This window comes from Biomphalaria glabrata, chromosome 12, assembly GCF_947242115.1.
Source record: "Biomphalaria glabrata chromosome 12, xgBioGlab47.1, whole genome shotgun sequence".
NCBI classification, from domain to species: Eukaryota; Metazoa; Mollusca; class Gastropoda; family Planorbidae; genus Biomphalaria; species Biomphalaria glabrata.
In genome coordinates, this window is record NC_074722.1 from 17,403,342 (window position 1) to 17,422,203 (window position 18,862).

The 18,862-nt window shown below is 38.2% G+C and overlaps 1 protein-coding gene across 1 annotated transcript in view; it reads left to right on the forward strand.

Annotated features, from left to right (window-relative positions):
* LOC106062125 (transmembrane protein 45B-like) overlaps positions 1-18,862 on the forward strand; it is a 43,029-nt gene that overhangs the window by 14,773 nt on the left and 9,394 nt on the right. Inside the window, exons 2-3 of the mRNA XM_056005244.1 lie at positions 15,858-15,983; positions 16,463-16,568. Coding sequence (XP_055861219.1) covers positions 15,891-15,983; positions 16,463-16,568 — 199 coding nt within the window. The 5' untranslated portion in view covers positions 15,858-15,890. The remainder of the gene's footprint in view (positions 1-15,857; positions 15,984-16,462; positions 16,569-18,862) is intronic.

Here is an 18,862-nt window from a genome sequence, read left to right on the forward strand (position 1 = left end):
GCATCGGTTTACATGGTTTTACTTGGGTTACTTTGATTTAATTTCGTTTACTTCAGTTTTCTTTGATTTAATTGGTTTATTTTGGTTTACTTGGTTTTACTTGGTTTACTTCGTTTACTTTGTTTTACTTGGCCTTACTTGGCTTACTTTTGTTCACGTGGTTTACTTTGGTTTACTTTAGGTTACTGGTGGAAAACATTAAAATATTAACATGTGTAGTCCAATATTATCGCCCCTTAATAAATTGATTCTGGTGTAAATCTAATAAAACGTCCGTATACAAAGTTTCTCATCCACCAGGTCGTTTTTCACGTGTACAATTATCTAAGATGACAAAACCCTACATATTTAGTGATCTCTGTGTCTACTGATACTTGTTGGTAACCTATTACCATTAACTTATTGACTCATTGGTTATTTTTTTTTTATTGATTCGTTTATAGTTGACGCCAGGGGTGGGCGAATGACGGCCCGTGGACCACATCCCGCCCACCTATGTGTTTTATGTAGCCTGCGGTCATCTACAGAAATCAGTTGTGGCCACAGATTACAAATATTAAAAAAATACAAAATGAATTAAAAATAAATAATTTTCAACATCTTTATAAATTATTGAAACTTCTGACTAACTCTTAACTTAAGATGAAGAGGCTAAAGAAACATTTTCTCTACACGTCATTTTAAAATTCTAAAATTTTTTAAGTAAATGAAGATTTTTCTTATTGGTAATATTCCCAAACATATTCAGTCAAAGACACAATTTCAGGCCAGTATGTATTCAATGCTATGAATAACTGTGTTAGTTAAAAGTGTTGAGTTGGTTAGGAAGAAGATGAAGCCCGTGCTTTGACTGAGAAAAACATTTTTTTTAAATTAAAGTACAATATGGCAATCATACATTTTTAATAGGAAGTTTTGCGCAAAGCTGCAAAGAATATCAAATATATCATTAACTTTAGAATCTCAATGATCAAATTCATTTGAGCTAACGGTCTTTAATACAGGCAGTTGTAAGAAATACTGAAGATTTCGGGGAAACAAATCCAATGTTCGGTAACACAATAGTATCCGCTGACCTGGCATGGGCAAAGTAGTAGAGAAATGACATTCACCTAATTCAAGTTTTCCAAAAAAAGGAACGTAATTGTATAATAAAATATAAATGTGAATTGAGAACATTATAACAGTTAACAAGCTTATTTTTCTAAGTTGTAAGTACATTTCGATTTTTTTAAATGCGGCCCTCGATAGAAAAAGGTTGCCCACCCCTAGTTTACGCCAATGAATAAGTGTGCAAAGTTTCAAATTTATCTCATTATGGGTGCGGGAGAAAAAAAATGTGTATAACCTTGTCATCTGACAGGCATAGTGAGTTCATATAAGCTATGTAAACAAGGTTACAAAGACAGTTTGTGTGGAAACACAAACTCAAAATCGGCAGGAAAAAAGGCAGGTTTCAATATTTTTAAAAGAATATCGGTATTAAATTCTATTAGAAGTGGTCCACCCAGGCAGGTAAAAAGGCGGGTTTCAATATTTTTAAAAGAATGTCGGTATTAAATTCTATTAGAAGTGGTCCACCCAGGCAGGTAAAAAGGCGGGTTTCAATATTTTTAAAAGAATATCGGTATTAAATTCTATTAGAAGTGGTCCACCCAGGCAGGTAAAAAGGCGGGTTTCAATATTTTCAGAAAGAATATCATAATGAAATTCTATCAAAGGCAAATGACAGAGAAGAATGGAGAAAAGGTTGACAGATCTTGAGTAGTGCCCCAACGGTCCAGCAGACCAAAGAATAAGTGAAAGTGAATATAAAGTTAGATGTGAACCTGGCCTAACTGATGTCTTATAATGAGTATTTAATTGATTTAATTGTTTAGTAAAGGGTCAATCTCTTATTCAAAGCCTCAAGTAAAAAACATTTCCGTAAAAAAAAAATCATCTGGTTTCATGCTTTTGTTATTAGATCGGCTCTGCAGTTCACGCGATAATATACAATTTAAATTATGTCCGACTTATTTACATAGTGTGTAGATTTTTTTCTATTTAAAAAAAACTTAACATGTTTTTGGTCAATGTAGTATTTAATTTAGTATGACACAACTTACATTACTTAGCAATACAAAAACATAATCATAAATCTAAATCCATTAGCCTACATTTGTTTAAAATATGGTATAAATAATTTACCACCTTACTAAACAGCCTCCAGTGTTTGTTACTATGAATAGTGAATAGTTGTAAAAAATGGTGCATTTTTTATGAAAAAAATGCTTTCATAACTGATTTAAAAAATTAAATTTTTTGCTTTCAAAAAAGAAAAAAGTAGCCGTTGCATCAGAACTTTGAATGATCTAAAATATCATGATATCCGATTTTCAATTTATCTTCTAGTTTCTGAGCTCTAAACGGGACGGACGGACAGAAGGACAGACAGGCCACACAAAACTAATAGCGTCTTTTCCCCTATTCGGGGGCCGCTAAAAATGAATAATTATTAAAATGGTGTTGTTTTTTTAATACCTTCATATTTTATTTTAAAATTAAACGATTCGCTTTTAGAAAACATAAATTAACTTTGAAAGATCTCAAATATAATATTAGGTTTTTCTATATCTTTTCTTGTTTTTGCGATCTAAACGGGACGGACAAATGGACAGAGAGACTACACTAAACTAATAGCGGCTTTTCTGGTTCCGCTAAAAATGAAATCAATAGTGGAATGTTTGTAATTGAATGTAATTATTTTGAGATGTTCATAGGTCTATTTTGTTGAACTCTTTTGAATAACGACCACCTTGAAGAATTGATTCGGTGTTCCATTTTTCTCTCTTTTAAATCCCCAATCTAATCATTGGCTTTCCACATTTGTTTGATGGTATGAACATAGTTTGACCTCTGGAGACCTACTTTTCCTTCTATCCTTGGATTTTAAACTGTAAACTTGTTAGGAAGTAACATTCGGAAATACCCGTTGCTTCAAACTGATCTAATGTTTGAAAGGAGTTGAAATATTGATGACGTAAACATTAAGATCACCTTTAGAAATACTCTCCAACTAAGTTGCTCATTAAAAGGAACTTAAGAACGGGCTTAAGACTGTAATGTGCTCCTAAGGTGAACTTGATGAAGCATAGAAAGTTGGCAATATTTCAATGGTAAGCTGCTAATCTGTGTTGAATGAAATCAATGACTTTATGTTCATCAAGGTTGAGCGCGAACCAAAATGGTTTTATAAATAGCTGTATCGATTTGATTTCTTTTTTTTTTAAATCAGAGACCACAAATCGATATGGGACATTGATTGATTGATTGTATTGTGTGTGTGTGTCTATGTATATATGTTTGGTTGGGGGTTATGGTAATTAAGATATAGAAACGAATTGAAATCTGAATCAATGGATGGCAGCCGCTGGATTGGGAAAAGGGAGGCTACTGATAGGGATGCCTCTGAGAAACTTGTGATTATGTTGGTGTAGATTTAGTTGAAGGACGAGAGTAAACTTCACCTGGATTTGTCTGCAGCCATGCTTCTCAAACTATCGCAGCCAACGCATTGGGTATGTCAGATGAAAAGAAAGAGGACTATGGGGGGGGGAGGCGTTGGTAACCTTCTTCATTTTCTGTCGTAAGTTTTAAGTTGAAAATAAAAGGTTTGGGTGAGTGTTGCCCCTTGTCTCTGTAGTCAGAAATGTGAGAGTGTGTAGATGTGTGTCTGTGTGTGAGGTGATGCGATGTTCGGAAGATGTGTATGTGAGAGTGTGGATGTGTGTGTGTGTCAGGTGATGCGATGTTCGGAAGATGTGTATGTGAGTGTGTAGATGTGTGTGTGTGTCAGGTGATGCGATGTTCGGAAGATGTGTATGTGAGTGTGTAGATGTGTGTGTGTGAGGTGTTGCTATGTTCGGAAGATGTGTATGTGAGAGTGTGGATGTGTGTGTGTGTCAGGTGATGCGATGTTCGGAAGATGTGTATGTGAGTGTGTAGATGTGTGTGTGTGTCAGGTGATGCGATGTTCGGAAGATGTGTATGTGAGTGTGTAGATGTGTGTGTGTGTCAGGTGATGCGATGTTCGGAAGATGTGTATGTGAGTGTGTAGATGTGTGTGTGTGTCAGGTGATGCGATGTTCGGAAGATGTGTATGTGAGTGTGTGGATGTGTGTTTGTGTGTGTATGTGTCAGGTGATGAAATGTTCGGAAGATGTGTATGTTGTAAGTGTGTAGATGTGTGTTTGTGTGTCTGTGTGTGATGCAATGTTTGTTGTAAGATGTGTACGTGAGTGTGTAGATGTGTGTTTGTGTGTGTGTGTGATGTTTGGAAGATGTGTATGTGAGTGTGTAGATGTGTGTTTGTGTGTGTGTGTGTGATGCAATGTTCGGAAGATGTGTATGTGAGTGTGTGGATGTGTGTTTGTTTTGTGTGTGTGTGTCAGGTGATGCAATGTTCGGAAGATGTGTATGTTGTAAGTGTGTAGATGTGTGTTTGTGTGTGATGCAATGTTTGTTGTAAGATGTGTATGTGAGTGTGTATGTGTGTGTTTGTGTGTGTGTGATGCAATGTTTGGAGGATGTGTATGTGAGTGATTTTTGCCGAAGACTTTTGCTTTAAATCTGAGATTTCTTCTTTTACATTTTTGATAATTAATGGTTCTGTTAAGCTTTTCTAACAATAACCAGCTTTCTTGGAGAGAGTTTAACACTAACTAGCTCTGTTCTAGATATCGACTTCCTGACATTTGAAGTGCACACTGAAGGATTTGTCTCAACAGACTGGATCGGAAGTTCTTTACTCTTAGTCTTGTCTGAAGGATTTGTCTCAACAGACTGGATCGGATGTTCTTTACACTTAGTCTTGTCTGAAGGATTTGTCTCAACAGACTGGATCGGATGTTCTTTACCCTTAGTCCTGTCTGAAGGATTTGTCTCAACAGACTGGATCGGATGTTCTTTACCCTTAGTCCTGTCTGAAGGATTTGTCTCAACAGACTGGATCGGATGTTCTTTACCCTTAGTCCTGTCTGAAGGATTTGTCTCAACAGACTGGATCGGATGTTCTTTACCCTAAGTCCTGTCTGAAGGATTTGTCTCAACAGACTGGATCGGATGTTCTTTACCCTTAGTCCTGTCTGAAGGATTTGTCTCAACAGACTGGATCGGATGTTCTTTACACTTAGTCTTGTCTGAAGGATTTGTCTCAACAGACTGGATCGGATGTTCTTTACCCTTAGTCCTGTCTGAAGGATTTGTCTCAACAGACTGGATCGGATGTTCTTTACCCTTAGTCCTGTCTGAAGGATTTGTCTCAACAGACTGGATCGGATGTTCTTTACCCTTAGTCCTGTCTGAAGGATTTGTCTCAACAGACTGAATCGGAAGTTATTTACACTTAGTCCTGTCTGAAGGATTTGTCTCAACAGACTGGATCGGATGTTCTTTACCCTTAGTCCTGTCTGAAGGATTTGTCTCAACAGACTGGATCGGATGTTCTTTACCCTTAGTCCTGTCTGAAGGATTTGTCTCAACAGACTGGATCGGATGTTCTTTACCCTTAGTCCTGTCTGAAGGATTTGTCTCAACAGACTGGATCGGATGTTCTTTACCCTTAGTCCTGTCTGAAGGATTTGTCTCAACAGACTGGATCGGATGTTCTTTACCCTTAGTCCTGTCTGAAGGATTTGTCTCAACAGACTGGATCGGATGTTCTTTACCCTTAGTCCTGTCTGAAGGATTTGTCTCAACAGACTGGATCGGATGTTCTTTACCCTTAGTCCTGTCTGAAGGATTTGTCTCAACAGACTGGATCGGATGTTCTTTACCCTTAGTCCTGTCTGAAGGATTTGTCTCAACAGACTGGATCGGATGTTCTTTACCCTTAGTCCTGTCTGAAGGATTTGTCTCAACAGACTGGATCGGATGTTCTTTACCCTTAGTCCTGTCTGAAGGATTTGTCTCAACAGACTGGATCGGATGTTCTTTACCCTTAGTCCTGTCTGAAGGATTTGTCTCAACAGACTGAATCGGAAGTTATTTACACTTAGTCCTGTCTGAAGGATTTGTCTCAACAGACTGGATCGGATGTTCTTTACCCTTAGTCCTGTCTGAAGGATTTGTCTCAACAGACTGGATCGGATGTTCTTTACCCTTAGTCCTGTCTGAAGGATTTGTCTCAACAGACTGGATCGGATGTTCTTTACCCTTAGTCCTGTCTGAAGGATTTGTCTCAACAGACTGGATCGGATGTTCTTTACCCTTAGTCCTGTCTGAAGGATTTGTCTCAACAGACTGGATCGGATGTTCTTTACCCTTAGTCCTGTCTGAAGGATTTGTCTCAACAGACTGGATCGGATGTTCTTTACCCTTAGTCCTGTCTGAAGGATTTGTCTCAACAGACTGGATCGGATGTTCTTTACCCTTAGTCCTGTCTGAAGGTTCTACAATGAATGCAACTATTTCTGGCTTTGGTCACACTATATACACTTAATGCTATTCTTTCCCTCCACCTCTGGACACTTTTGACAGAGCCAGAGGCCGCAAACTACGCTAGAAAGTTTCTTTTTACTATTATTTAACCCCCTCAAATCGTGGAGGGGACGCCACTACAGCCCAGGAGCACCGATGTTGACCCCCAAGTGCAACAGCGTAGCGTCCTGTTTAATTGGGTTACCAGTTCTTTTTTTTAATTCTGAATCCGGGAATCTGAACACCCGGCAATGACTGCGTTGGCTCCCGGAGTAACCCGATAGGAACTTGTTTTCACTCCCAGTATTAAACCGTCTCGTTCCACATAACAGACATTTCCACCGAGACGTCACGGGAGCAGGAATCCTCGGGTGAACTGCGCGCTCTGCTGTAGATACAACACAACTTGCTGATACGTGGTTGTTACTAGCAACAAGTTGTAAGCTTTACCGTAGAAATTCTAAAGATTCGTCACAAAGCTCATAGCCTCATTAAGTCTACCACTTTGTTAAAGGACATGAGAGAGTATAGAGGTAGATTTGAACATTCAAGGCTTCATTCTGTTTTCATGGTCTATGTGTGTGTGTGTGTGTGTTTCACCGTTCTTAAGTTAATTTTGAAAGATGACAGTTTAAGTAAGATTGTGCTAGTATGTCTCACAATGTCACGCTCCACTGCACACTAATTCCAGTAAACTGGAGAAGGAAGTAGGTAAAAAAGGGGAAAAAAAGGTATGTTTTAGATAACAAACGAAGCTTCAAGGCGAGACCTTGAACGTTTGGTATGCAAATAAATATCTGGCTGGAAAATTCCTATTTTGTGACCGCCTCAAATTGTAGAGGGGGCCGCCACTACAGCTCACGGGTACTGACGACAGCCACTTTGTGGAACGGCCAGGTGGCTTGTTTCCCTGGACTATTGGATCTTTTTATAGTCAGTTCTGCTATCTTATTATAGCCATATCAAGCTACCTTATTATAGTCATTTAGAGCTACCTTATTATAGTCATTTAGAGCTACCTTATTATAGCCATTTAGAGCTATCTTATTATAGCCATGACGAGCTACCTTATTATAGCCATTTAGAGCTACCTTATTATAGGCATGACGAGCTACCTTATTATAGCCATTTAGAGCTACCTTATTATAGCCATTTAGAGCTACCTTATTATAGCCATTTAGAGCTACCTTATTATAGGCATGACGAGCTACCTTATTATAGCCATTTAGAGCTACCTTATTATAGCCATTTAGAGCTATCTTATTATAGCCATTTAGAGCTACCTTATTATAGCCATGACGAGCTACCTTATTATAGCCATGACGAGCAACCTTATTATAGCCATTTAAAGCTACCTTATTACAGCCATTTAAAGCTACATTATTACAGCCATGTCGAGCTACATTATTATATGAACAACAATCAAGCTCAAATGATTTAATGTGAAGTAGATAGTATTATCTCTCCTCAAAATACCCAGTTTAATTATCTAATTTAACAACTAAATCATTGTATAACATTCAAATTAAGTTTCGTTTCTTACACCAATTTTATATTGAATGAAGTTGAAATCATACGCCTAGCATTTTTATTCACACAGCGTATAAACATACAGCATCGAATTGGAATAATTGTTGATAGAAAATGAAATCCTGAGAGATAAAGGCAATAGATGAGGAGTTGAACGATACAGAAAAGGCTTCATGTTGTTACAATAGCAGGATGGTAAATTGGGTCGCTCAACGCTCTGTGTGCACTGTTCTAGCCAGAAGGCAGTTTTCAAGATGATAATTATATGATGTTCTATGAAGTCATGTCTCCTCAATGGGCTGTCGATATACAAGCTTCAAGTGAAACACTTACAAGTGTGAATAGTGTAGAGTGTAGACTTTTTCGTTTTAAAATATAGTTTGCGATGATGAATTATTTAATTTGGTGAATATGTATCAATAATCTTGGTTGTATTAGGGCATGGCTGGGTATCTGTGGCATTTTTTTTTTACGTCTCGAGAGACGATCTTTTCCCTTTGCAACTTCTTGTGTGTGACTAAAGAGGCCAATCCTTGATACACAGCTGCGATCGCAGGTTGGGCATATGTAATCATCAGGCGCCGTTACATTTTCACCCTTCTTTCTGCTTCTGTTGTGTATGACATCTGCAATCTGTGACCCTTCCTTTATGCTCTCTCTCCATGTGGATCTGTCCAGTGTCACCTCTTCCCAGCTGCTAGTGTCGATTTTGAAGAGCTTCAAGTCGCGTTTGCTTACATCCGTATAACGTAAAAGTGGACGACCAGTGGCTCTCCTGCCTTTTGTTAGATCGCCATACAGGATGTCCTGTGGAAGTCGACCTACTGGCATTCTACGAAGGTGGCCAAGCCAGTCAAGGCGTCTGCTGCTGATAACAGAGCGGATGTCCTGGCATCCTGCTCTATGTAGCACTTCCTCATTGGTTATCTTATCTTGCCACCTTATTTTAGGCATCGGAGGTGGAAGACATTCAGCTTTTTTTCCTGCCATGAGTAGGTTGACCATGTTTCACTTCCGTACAGCAAGGTGCTCAACACACAGGTCCGGTAGACTAGGGCTTTAGTACTGCTAGTCAGCAATATGTTGTCCCAGACTCTTTTCTGCAACCGTGACATGGTGGCCATTGTCTTGACTATCCTGTTGTTTATGTCTTTATCCAGTAGAGTGTTGTTGGATATGATGGGCCAAGGTTAGGAAGCTACTCGCCAGGGAACTCCTGTATGCTGATGATGCAGCTATTGTGGCTGATTCTGATATTCAGCTACAGTCCCTGGTTGACAAACTATCTGCTGCTTGCCAGAAGTTCGGCTTAAACATCAGTCAAAGCAAGACTAAGATACTTGTCCAAAACACAAACACTGCACCTCAAGTAAGCATTAATGGCCAACCACTAGAAATTGTTGATGGCTGGGTATGTTAATGTCATTATTTACTTATTTCTATTTTGGATCTTTGTTTAGTAAATGTGAAATATTCAAGTATCTTTGTTTTGAAATCTTGGTTACACCTTTGTCAATACGTCAAGAACGCCTTTCCTTTTCTCTCCATGTGAACATCTTAAAATTACAGGAACTAACAGATGGATGTCACCAACAAGTATTTGAACAAGTAAGACTTGTAGACTGTGCTCATAATATTTCAGAGCATTACTGTATTTATCTCTTGAATGAATACGTCCTACATGCGGAAATACCCAAAGACGTATTGTTTCTTCAAAATAAAGATTTTCCTATTCTCTTGACAATTTTTTTTTTATACTTTAAAAAAGTATAACTGTCAAATTAGAGTTTTCCCAGTGTGACCGAATGGCTAGTAATTCATTTCCTAACGATATACGTGAACATTTGAATAAAGGTAATAAATAAAGAAATGCTCATTGTGTTTGCATTCTCAAGACTTTTGGACGTTAAGTTGGCATTCCTAGAGACGTCCTTGACATTCCCACCTACTCAAATAAAAAGTTAAAAAAAAAACACATTATCTCTCTTTAGCTTGTTTACGCATATTTCCTCGGTGCATAAAAGTTTTAGTGACCTAAGTCTACATCTATAAATTAAGTCAATAAATCTGTTAAGTCTATAGGCACGACATAATGTAAACATAGTTACCTCCTCTTTCTATCTGTATTTGTAGGAACCGGTCTAATTTATTTTTCAGAATAAAATACAGTAACATAGAAGAAGAAAGCGCTCTCGAGAAATGTAAAGATGATGTCATGTAACCTCAACAAAAAAGTGAGAAAATAAAAAGAGGAAGATTTGGAAACATTTTGAAATAAATAGACCGACCAATGTCAAGGACGTCATACTGTTGTCAACTAAATATTTTTTATTTATTTTTTTTTTTGCTTGTGCTAGAAGGGAAACATTTTAGAAATTTGATGTTTCAGTGCTGAAAAGTTTGACAAAAAAATTAAAAATGTGATGTCTCGCTACCCCAGTGACCTATTTCTGACTCACGGATCGACAAAGTCTCATATTCTGGTCTCTATAATTACACTTCTTAATGTTCTAACATTACTGTCTACAAAATTTACAAAAGAAACATGTTCAAGTGATGTTAAGTCTGTTTCTGATTTTAATTACCTTGCATTGTCAAATGTCAAAAACAAAGGGGAGTTTATAATAGAATTGACACTAGCTTTACATGTGTGTAACAGTCAATAGAAGCGGGTCATTAGTTAACTGTATTGGTTCCACATAAAGAACAAATGAACAACGGTGTTGATTTAGAATATGTAGGAAAATGTCGCGTACTGAGCTAACCATACCTACTGACCGATCCTAGTGAGTCCACTGGTCTATATGGAAACGCTATTGTAATTTTGATATGACCAAAAAATATAATTCTATAAGTGTTATTGTATAAGTCCGTTTCTATATTTCTATATATTTAAATCGGTGTTGTGTGCAATGTCTAATATGTTTTGTTGCTATTCATTAAAATTAAAAATAACTTTGTCAAATTTTGTTGAGCGTGCTCCCATTTTCTGGATCAATCGTATAAGAGGAGTTGTATTCCTTGGTGATATGCTGGTATGACATGGTTGTATTTTCTTTGATGTTCAGATTGAGTTGAATCCTTTGCAAATAGTCCCATCAATGAGCGCTCTATTGCACTCGCATACAGGAGGCATCTCCATAATCAAAAGAAGAATAAACTATTGTATTGTAGTCTCCTTAAAAATATCCAATGATACATTATTAGAACTATTTATAGTACTAGTATTATCATTATTATTATTTGTATTATTAGAAAATGAACTAATAGGATGGAAGAGGCTTAATATTAACCTCTATTAAAGCTGTGGTCGTATGGTATGCGATGTGGATGGTCGTCTTAATGTTCCAGGTTTGAAACTTTTGCCAGCCACCTTCCCTTCGGCCATGTAAGAGGTTTGGTCTAGGAAGTAATCATCTTCATCTTCTGAAGAAACATTCGTAGCATGTAAATAAACAACAAGCAAATATTACTATAACCCCCCCCCACACACACACACACACACACACACACATATTATTTTATCTTCGTTTGTTAAATCTGAACATTTCCGTTTGAAGACAGAAAAAAAGTCAATAGAAAGGGAGCCTTTCTTCCTGTATCCCCCCCCCCCCCTTGCCAATTGATTGCTGTTCGCCCCACCCCTCTCCCTAACTCCGCCTGAGTTGATTTATAACTCAGTTCTAGAAGGTTTTTTTGGGCACCAGGTCACACGAGTAACGTGCACGCACGCAGGCACAGCTGTAACTTCCAGCGGTATAACTCTGTCCCTCGTCAGGTCGGAAGGAAATGCTCTGGTGGAAGCCCAGGAACTGTGACGAGTAGGAAGTAGGTCAACCAGTAGGCCATGAACCTATTTGTGCCGGCTCTATTGAACTGCGCGACACGAAAACCTAGATTTGAACAGATCATGTCTGGGCGCAACGTTGGAGAAAGGGCGGTACTTAGGAGCTAACTAATCGAACGTACATTAATGTCAATAGATAAATACAATACAATGTGAGTAGATTGGTTTAGGTTTTATGGCTGATTGAAAAATACAAAAACTAACATAATGATATGTAATCTAAAGCTCAAATCAAACCCACAAGCTTATAGTGTTGTTGTTTTGTATGTATATTTGTAAGTTGACATGACAAGAGCGCAATAAACTCGACACATGAAACTCGATACACAGCTCCAGGGCCCGTGTTTACTCATTTAATTTATTTCATTTTATTAAGAGTTAAGTTATATATCACACGAGAAAACACTTGACTCTCCCTTGATTACATGGCACTTGTTACAGGTCGTCTAACTTTCTCTTGTCTTCTTCTTATATGATACAGACGTTACTTCAAAAAAGATGATTACGTCCTACGCGTCATGCATTCAGTCATGCATATTAACCAATGACCTAAACTCTGTTAAGTCACTGGTTTTCCTGGCTAGCTCAGGCAACCCTTTCCATGCTCTAATAGGGCTAAGGAATAAGGAGCTTTTGTACAAATTTACCCTAGCATATGTAACGAGAAATGTACCCTTATCTATGTGTCTTTCTGAGTATTTTATTAAATTTTATTTTTGTATTTGAAGATTATGGTTCAGTGTTTTATGTATAATTGTTACTTCTCTTACTTAAGGTATTGTTTTAAAGCTCTAGCGTTAACATAGTGGAAACATACTTGAAAAGTGATTACAGAGATTAAAAAAAAAAGAGATACTAGAGTGATTAGAGAAGTGATTACAGAGATTTAAAAAAAAAGAGATACAAGAGTGATTAGAGAAGTGATTACAGAGATTAAAAAAAAAGAGCTACTAGAGTGATTAGAGAAGTGATTACAGAGATTAAAAAAAAAAAGAGCTACAAGAGTGATTAGAGAAGTGATTACAGAGATTAAAAAATAAGAGCTACAAGAGTGATTAGAGAAGTGATTACAGAGATTAAAAAAAAAAGAGCTACAAGAGTGATTAGAGAAGTGATTACAGAGATTAAAAAAAAAAGAGCTACAAGAGTGATTAGAGAAGTGTTTACAGAGATTAAAAAAAAAGAGATACTAGAGTGATTAGAGAAGTGATTACAGAGATAAAAAAAGAGATACTATAGTGATTAGAGAAGTGATTACAGAGATTAAAAAAAAGAGATACTAGAGTGATTAGAGAAGTGATTACAGAGATTAAAAAAAAAAGATACTAGAGTGATTAGAGAAGTGATTACAGAGATTAAAAAAAAAGAGATACTATAGTGATTAGAGAAGTGATTACAGAGATTAAAAAAAAAGAGATACTAGAGTGATTAGAGAAGTGATTACAGAGATTAAAAAAAAAGAGATACTAGAGTGATTAGAGAAGTGAATAGAGAGCTGAGTAGACTAGATAGGTTTCCGTAAAGATTCAATTAGACTCAGAATTTATTCACGGAAAGTGGACATAAATGGTTCCTTATTTCAAACCAGTTCATACGTTGGAGAGGGGGGGGGGGCACAGCACAAGTACTGCAGTATCGATTAGGCTCTTGGCTAGCGTTTTAAAAGGGGGTTGCCAGGGACAACAGAGATTTGCTTCATCATTGTTTCTCGTTACTAAGTTCCCCTGACTCAAGACGACCTGGCTTCATTCACCCGTGAACTTGGCTTGCACTACGTGTTACTAGCTACTAAAAGATCATCAGAGGCCTGGAGACATTGAGCTATGAGTTTAGCGACATAAATTGGTTGTTTTTTTTTAAATTCCCCTAAGTCAACAAAGTGTATACACCTACATGTTTAACCCTATCTCTGACGAGCGTTACCACGCGTTTACGCACAGGAGTGACGTCTGAAGCGAACAATACTTAAGGGTCAAAGAATTTATTGGAAGACCAAAAAAAGGGGGGGGGAGCGGGGCTATGAAGCAGAAAGAAAAAGAAAAAAGAAATCAATGTCTCAGCTTGAGTGTCTCATGGCTGACTTACAGAGCACTGGACTAATGAGAGCTGATCTAATTCTGCAGCTCCACTAAACTTGAGTGTCTCATGGCTGACTTACAGAGCACTGGACTAACGAGAGCTGATCTAATCCTGCAGCTCCACTAAACTTGAGTGTCTCATGGCTGACTTATAGAGCACTGGACTAATGAGAGCTGATCTAATTCTGCAGCTCCACTAAACTTGAGTGTCTCATGGCTGACTTACAGAGCACTGGACTAATGAGAGCTGATCTAATTCTGCAGCTCCACTAAACTTGAGTGTCTCATGGCTGACTTACAGAGCACTGGACTAATGAGAGCTGATCTAATCCTGCAGCTCCACTAAACTTGAGTGTCTCATGGCTGACTTACAGAGCACTGGACTAATGAGAGCTGATCTAATTCTGTAGCTCCACTAAACTTGAGTGTCTCATGGCTGACTTACAGAGCACTGGACTAACGAGAGCTGATCTAATCCTGCAGCTCCACTAAACTTGAGTGTCTCATGGCTGACTTACAGAGCACTGGACTAATGAGAGCTGATCTAATTCTGTAGCTCCACTAAACTTGAGTGTCTCATGGCTGACTTACAGAGCACTGGACTAACGAGAGCTGATCTAATCCTGCAGCTCCACTAAACTTGAGTGTCTCATGGCTGACTTACAGAGCACTGGACTAATGAGAGCTGATCTAATTCTGTAGCTCCACTAAACTTGAGTGTCTCATGGCTGACTTACAGAGCACTGGACTAATGAGAGCTGATCTAATTCTGTAGCTCCACTAAACTTGAGTGTCTCATGGCTGACTTACAGAGCACTGGACTAATGAGAGCTGATCTAATTCTGCAGCTCCACTAAACTTGAGTGTCTCATGGCTGACTTACAGAGCACTGGACTAATGAGAGCTGATCTAATTCTGCAGCTCCACTAAACTTGAGTGTCTCATGGCTGACTTACAGAGCACTGGACTAATGAGAGCTGATCTAATTCTGCAGCTCCACTAAACTTGAGTGTCTCATGGCTGACTTACAGAGCACTGGACTAACGAGAGCTGATCTAATTCTGTAGCTCCACTAAACTTGAGTGTCTCATGGCTGACTTACAGAGCACTGGACTAATGAGAGCTGATCTAATTCTGCAGCTCCACTAAACTTGAGTGTCTCATGGCTGACTTACAGAGCACTGGACTAATGAGAGCTGATCTAATTCTGCAGCTCCACTAAACTTGAGTGTCTCATGGCTGACTTACAGAGCACTGGACTAATGAGAGCTGATCTAATTCTGCAGCTCCACTAAACTTGAGTGTCTCATGGCTGACTTATAGAGCACTGGACTAATGAGAGCTGATCTAATTCTGCAGCTCCACTAAACTTGAGTGTCTCATGGCTGACTTACAGAGCACTGGACTAACGAGAGCTGATCTAATTCTGCAGCTCCACTAAACGTGAGTGTCTCATGGCTGACTTATAGAGCACTGGACTAATGAGAGCTGATCTAATTCTGCAGCTCCACTAAACGTTCTATAGACCTTATGAAGGGTAGAATATCAATTTGTCTTTGACCATTTCCAAGTACAGTGGCGTAGCTAGGGCTTTGGGGGCCCGGGTGGCTTTACCTTTTAGGGACCCCTGCATTGTAACATTCGATGACATGACATGATATAATGGCGTAATATTTAATGTAAAAAAAAAAAAATCGGACACTCATTTGGAGGCCCCCTTAAGTGGGAGCCGGGGGAATTTTTAGATTCGGACCCCTTCCTCCATACCCAGCTACGCCACTGTTCAAGTAAATAGCAGCCTAGAGTTATCCCCATTATGAAGTTTAAAAATATTAACATGTATTAAAGTGACTGTTTACAAAGTTAACAAAATAATTGAAGCCATTGATTGACTTTTTCATTAAGTCTCAACAAACCAAAATCTGATGTTCATTTATTCTCAGGAACAAGTGCATTGCTGCAAGACCCGGTGAACTATGGGATCTTTTTGGGGTCACGTGGACGAGGGTTTGTTCTTCATCGTCATCGCCTTCTGGTGGATGGTTCACGCATTTAGAGAGTACATAGTGGTAATGAACACTTTTTTCACATTACGCTTCAAATTTTGTTCACAGTACACTCCACATTTTGTAAGCAACCCAGTCCACAATTTGTTGACAGTACACTCCACAATTTGTTGACAGTACACTCCACGTTTTGTTCACAGTACACTCCACATTTTGTTCTTAGTACACTCAACTTTTGTAAGCAACCCAGTTCAAAATTTATAAACATTAAATTTAACTTACAATTTTTGTGTTCATATTTTTTATTCGAACAAGTGATCCTCTGTCCTAGTGCAATTTGAGTACGGAACGGGGGTCGCCAATACATAAGTTGGGAATAGCAAAGGCAATTGGTGTAGGCCTTAGAAATAGATAACCTTTGAATCATCTACCCCATAGAATGCAAGGTCTGAAAGGGAACTTTACTAAAAGAATGAGTGCACCCATAATTCCACACTGCACTGAAATCTTAACAATGTGATAATTCTATGTATTTACTTCAGGCCGAAAGTCAAGGAAGGTCTATGAGGCCAAATATCCACTATGACGTTGTCATCAAGAGGCCATTACCCATTGAAATCGTATTCAAGATTTTGTTCCCAATTGTAGGTAAGTTAGTTTATCAGGTGCCCTATTGTAAGTAAGTTAGTTCATCAGGTGCCCTATTGTAGGTAAGTTAGTTCATCATGTGCCCAATTGTAGATAAGTTAGTTCACCAGGTGCCCTATTGTAAGTAAGTTAGTTCATCAGGTGCCCTATTGTAGATAAGTTAGTTCATCAGGAACCCAATTTTAGGTTAATTCATAAGGTGCTTCAAGATTAATTAATAGGATAAAATAATATTGATATAGCAATGTTTTCCAATTTTTTTCTGTAACGGAACACTTAGCACATTTTAAGAATACAGCGGAACGCTTTGATTATTTTTTAGGTTATTGGATTATTTCCTTTTTTTAATAAAAAATATAAAAAAATTAAAGCCTACTCAAAATTTAGCATTTTTTATCTAATTTCAAGCATGTAATTGTAATACAATAAAGATATGAACACTTCAGGTTTGATCATTGTGATGGTATTAAGTAGTTGAAGATCTTCACTACTTGGTATGAGACTAATGAGACACAATATTGATAAGCTGATTTCCAATATCTGGTGTGTCAATCCTGTTTTAGATCTATATCTTGTCTTATCTTTCAAAATAATAAGAAAATGATTCCTCGAACGAATAGATTGTAGAAAACGTATACTATGGTAAAGAGATAAATAAAAAATGATATTATGATGGTGCACTTGAAACAAACTCGACCAGAAACCACTTAACGGTTTATCTTTGTTATTGTGTTAGAGTCAAATCTTGAGAAACGTGGACATTTATTACTTTTCTATTCTACATATTCTGCGTAATTAATTTACGTGTAGGCCTACAAGTTAATTACTCCAATTACCGGAACACCTAGTCAGGCCTTGCGAAACCCTTGTGTTCCTCTAAACACAGTTTGGGAAACGTTGAACACATAATTATCTTATCTTATCTTATATGAGACAGACGTTACTTCAAAACAGAAGATGATTATGCGTCATGCATATGCAAATTATGAGTGAGTCAGGTGTGAATGGTTATAATGTTTTTTGTTTGGTGTTATGCACACATTCAAAGACAAATTTCCTTACGGACAATAAAGATTATTATTATTATTATTATTATGTTAGAAATGAACGAGTAGTCATTCTCTGGCGCTGCCAGGGTCGAGTTTCGCTAAAGAGAAACAAAATTCATCGTAGTCCCTTTAACAGTTTCCACTGAGGAATTTTCTGGTGATGTGGCAGGTCTGCAGCAGTACCGCCCTCTGACAGGCAACGAAGATGTTCCTAGGAATGTTAAGGGCCTTGAAGGTGTCTGTGAGGTCAGTTGTTATTATCCCCTCGGTTGATATAACAATGGGGTATATTGTTATTTTGGACAATTTCCATAGACGCTTAATCTCCAATCCTAGGTTCCCATATTTTCTTTGTTTTTCTATCTCAGTTTTTCTTAAATTATGAGATAGTGGTACGGCGATATCGATAATGGTAGCGGTTTTTTCTTTTTTATCGATGAACAGCAGATCTGGGCGATTGAAATCTACCGTTTTGTCGGTCAGAATAGGCCTATCCCAGTACAGCAGATGTTCAGTAGACTCGAGAACCTCTTGCGGAGAGTATTTTTAAATAAGGGGGAGTGTCCTTACCGATCAATTTGTACGTCAAAGCCAGGTGTTGGTGTATTAACTTTGCAACTTGGTTATGGCGACCCAGGTAGGCCGATTCTGATAGGGCTGGACATCCTGCCATAATGTGTTCAATCGACTCGCCCACATTTCCACATTTTCGGCATTTGTCGACAACATTGAGTTTCAGGATATGCTTCTCGTAATTTTTTGTCCTGATTACTCTGTCCTGTATTGCCGTAACAAAGCCTTCTGTTTCAGGGTAGAGATGACCTGCTTTCAGCCATGATAAGGAAGCAGCCTTGTCGATGTTGTCCCCATGTAATGAAGCCGGAAATTTTCCGTGGAGTGTTTTTTCCTCGCATTGGCGAATCTCATGCCCTACGTCGTCCAAACCGACATTGACATCAGCATTGTGTAGGTTCAGAGGGGTTGCATCGGAGTCGTATTTCCGTAGGAAGGAAACTAATTTGTTGCTGGAGGCGATCAGTTTTGATCGTATTTTTAAAACTTGCATCTTACACAATTTGAAGATGTTCTGCAATCCACGACCCCCATCCTTCCTGGGCAGGTATAACCTTATGGTGGAGGACTTGGGGTGTAGGCATCGAAACTTGGTTAGTAATTTTCTAGCGAGTCTGTCAATGTCATGTAGGTCGGTGTCAGTCCATTTGATCACACCGAACGTGTAAAGGA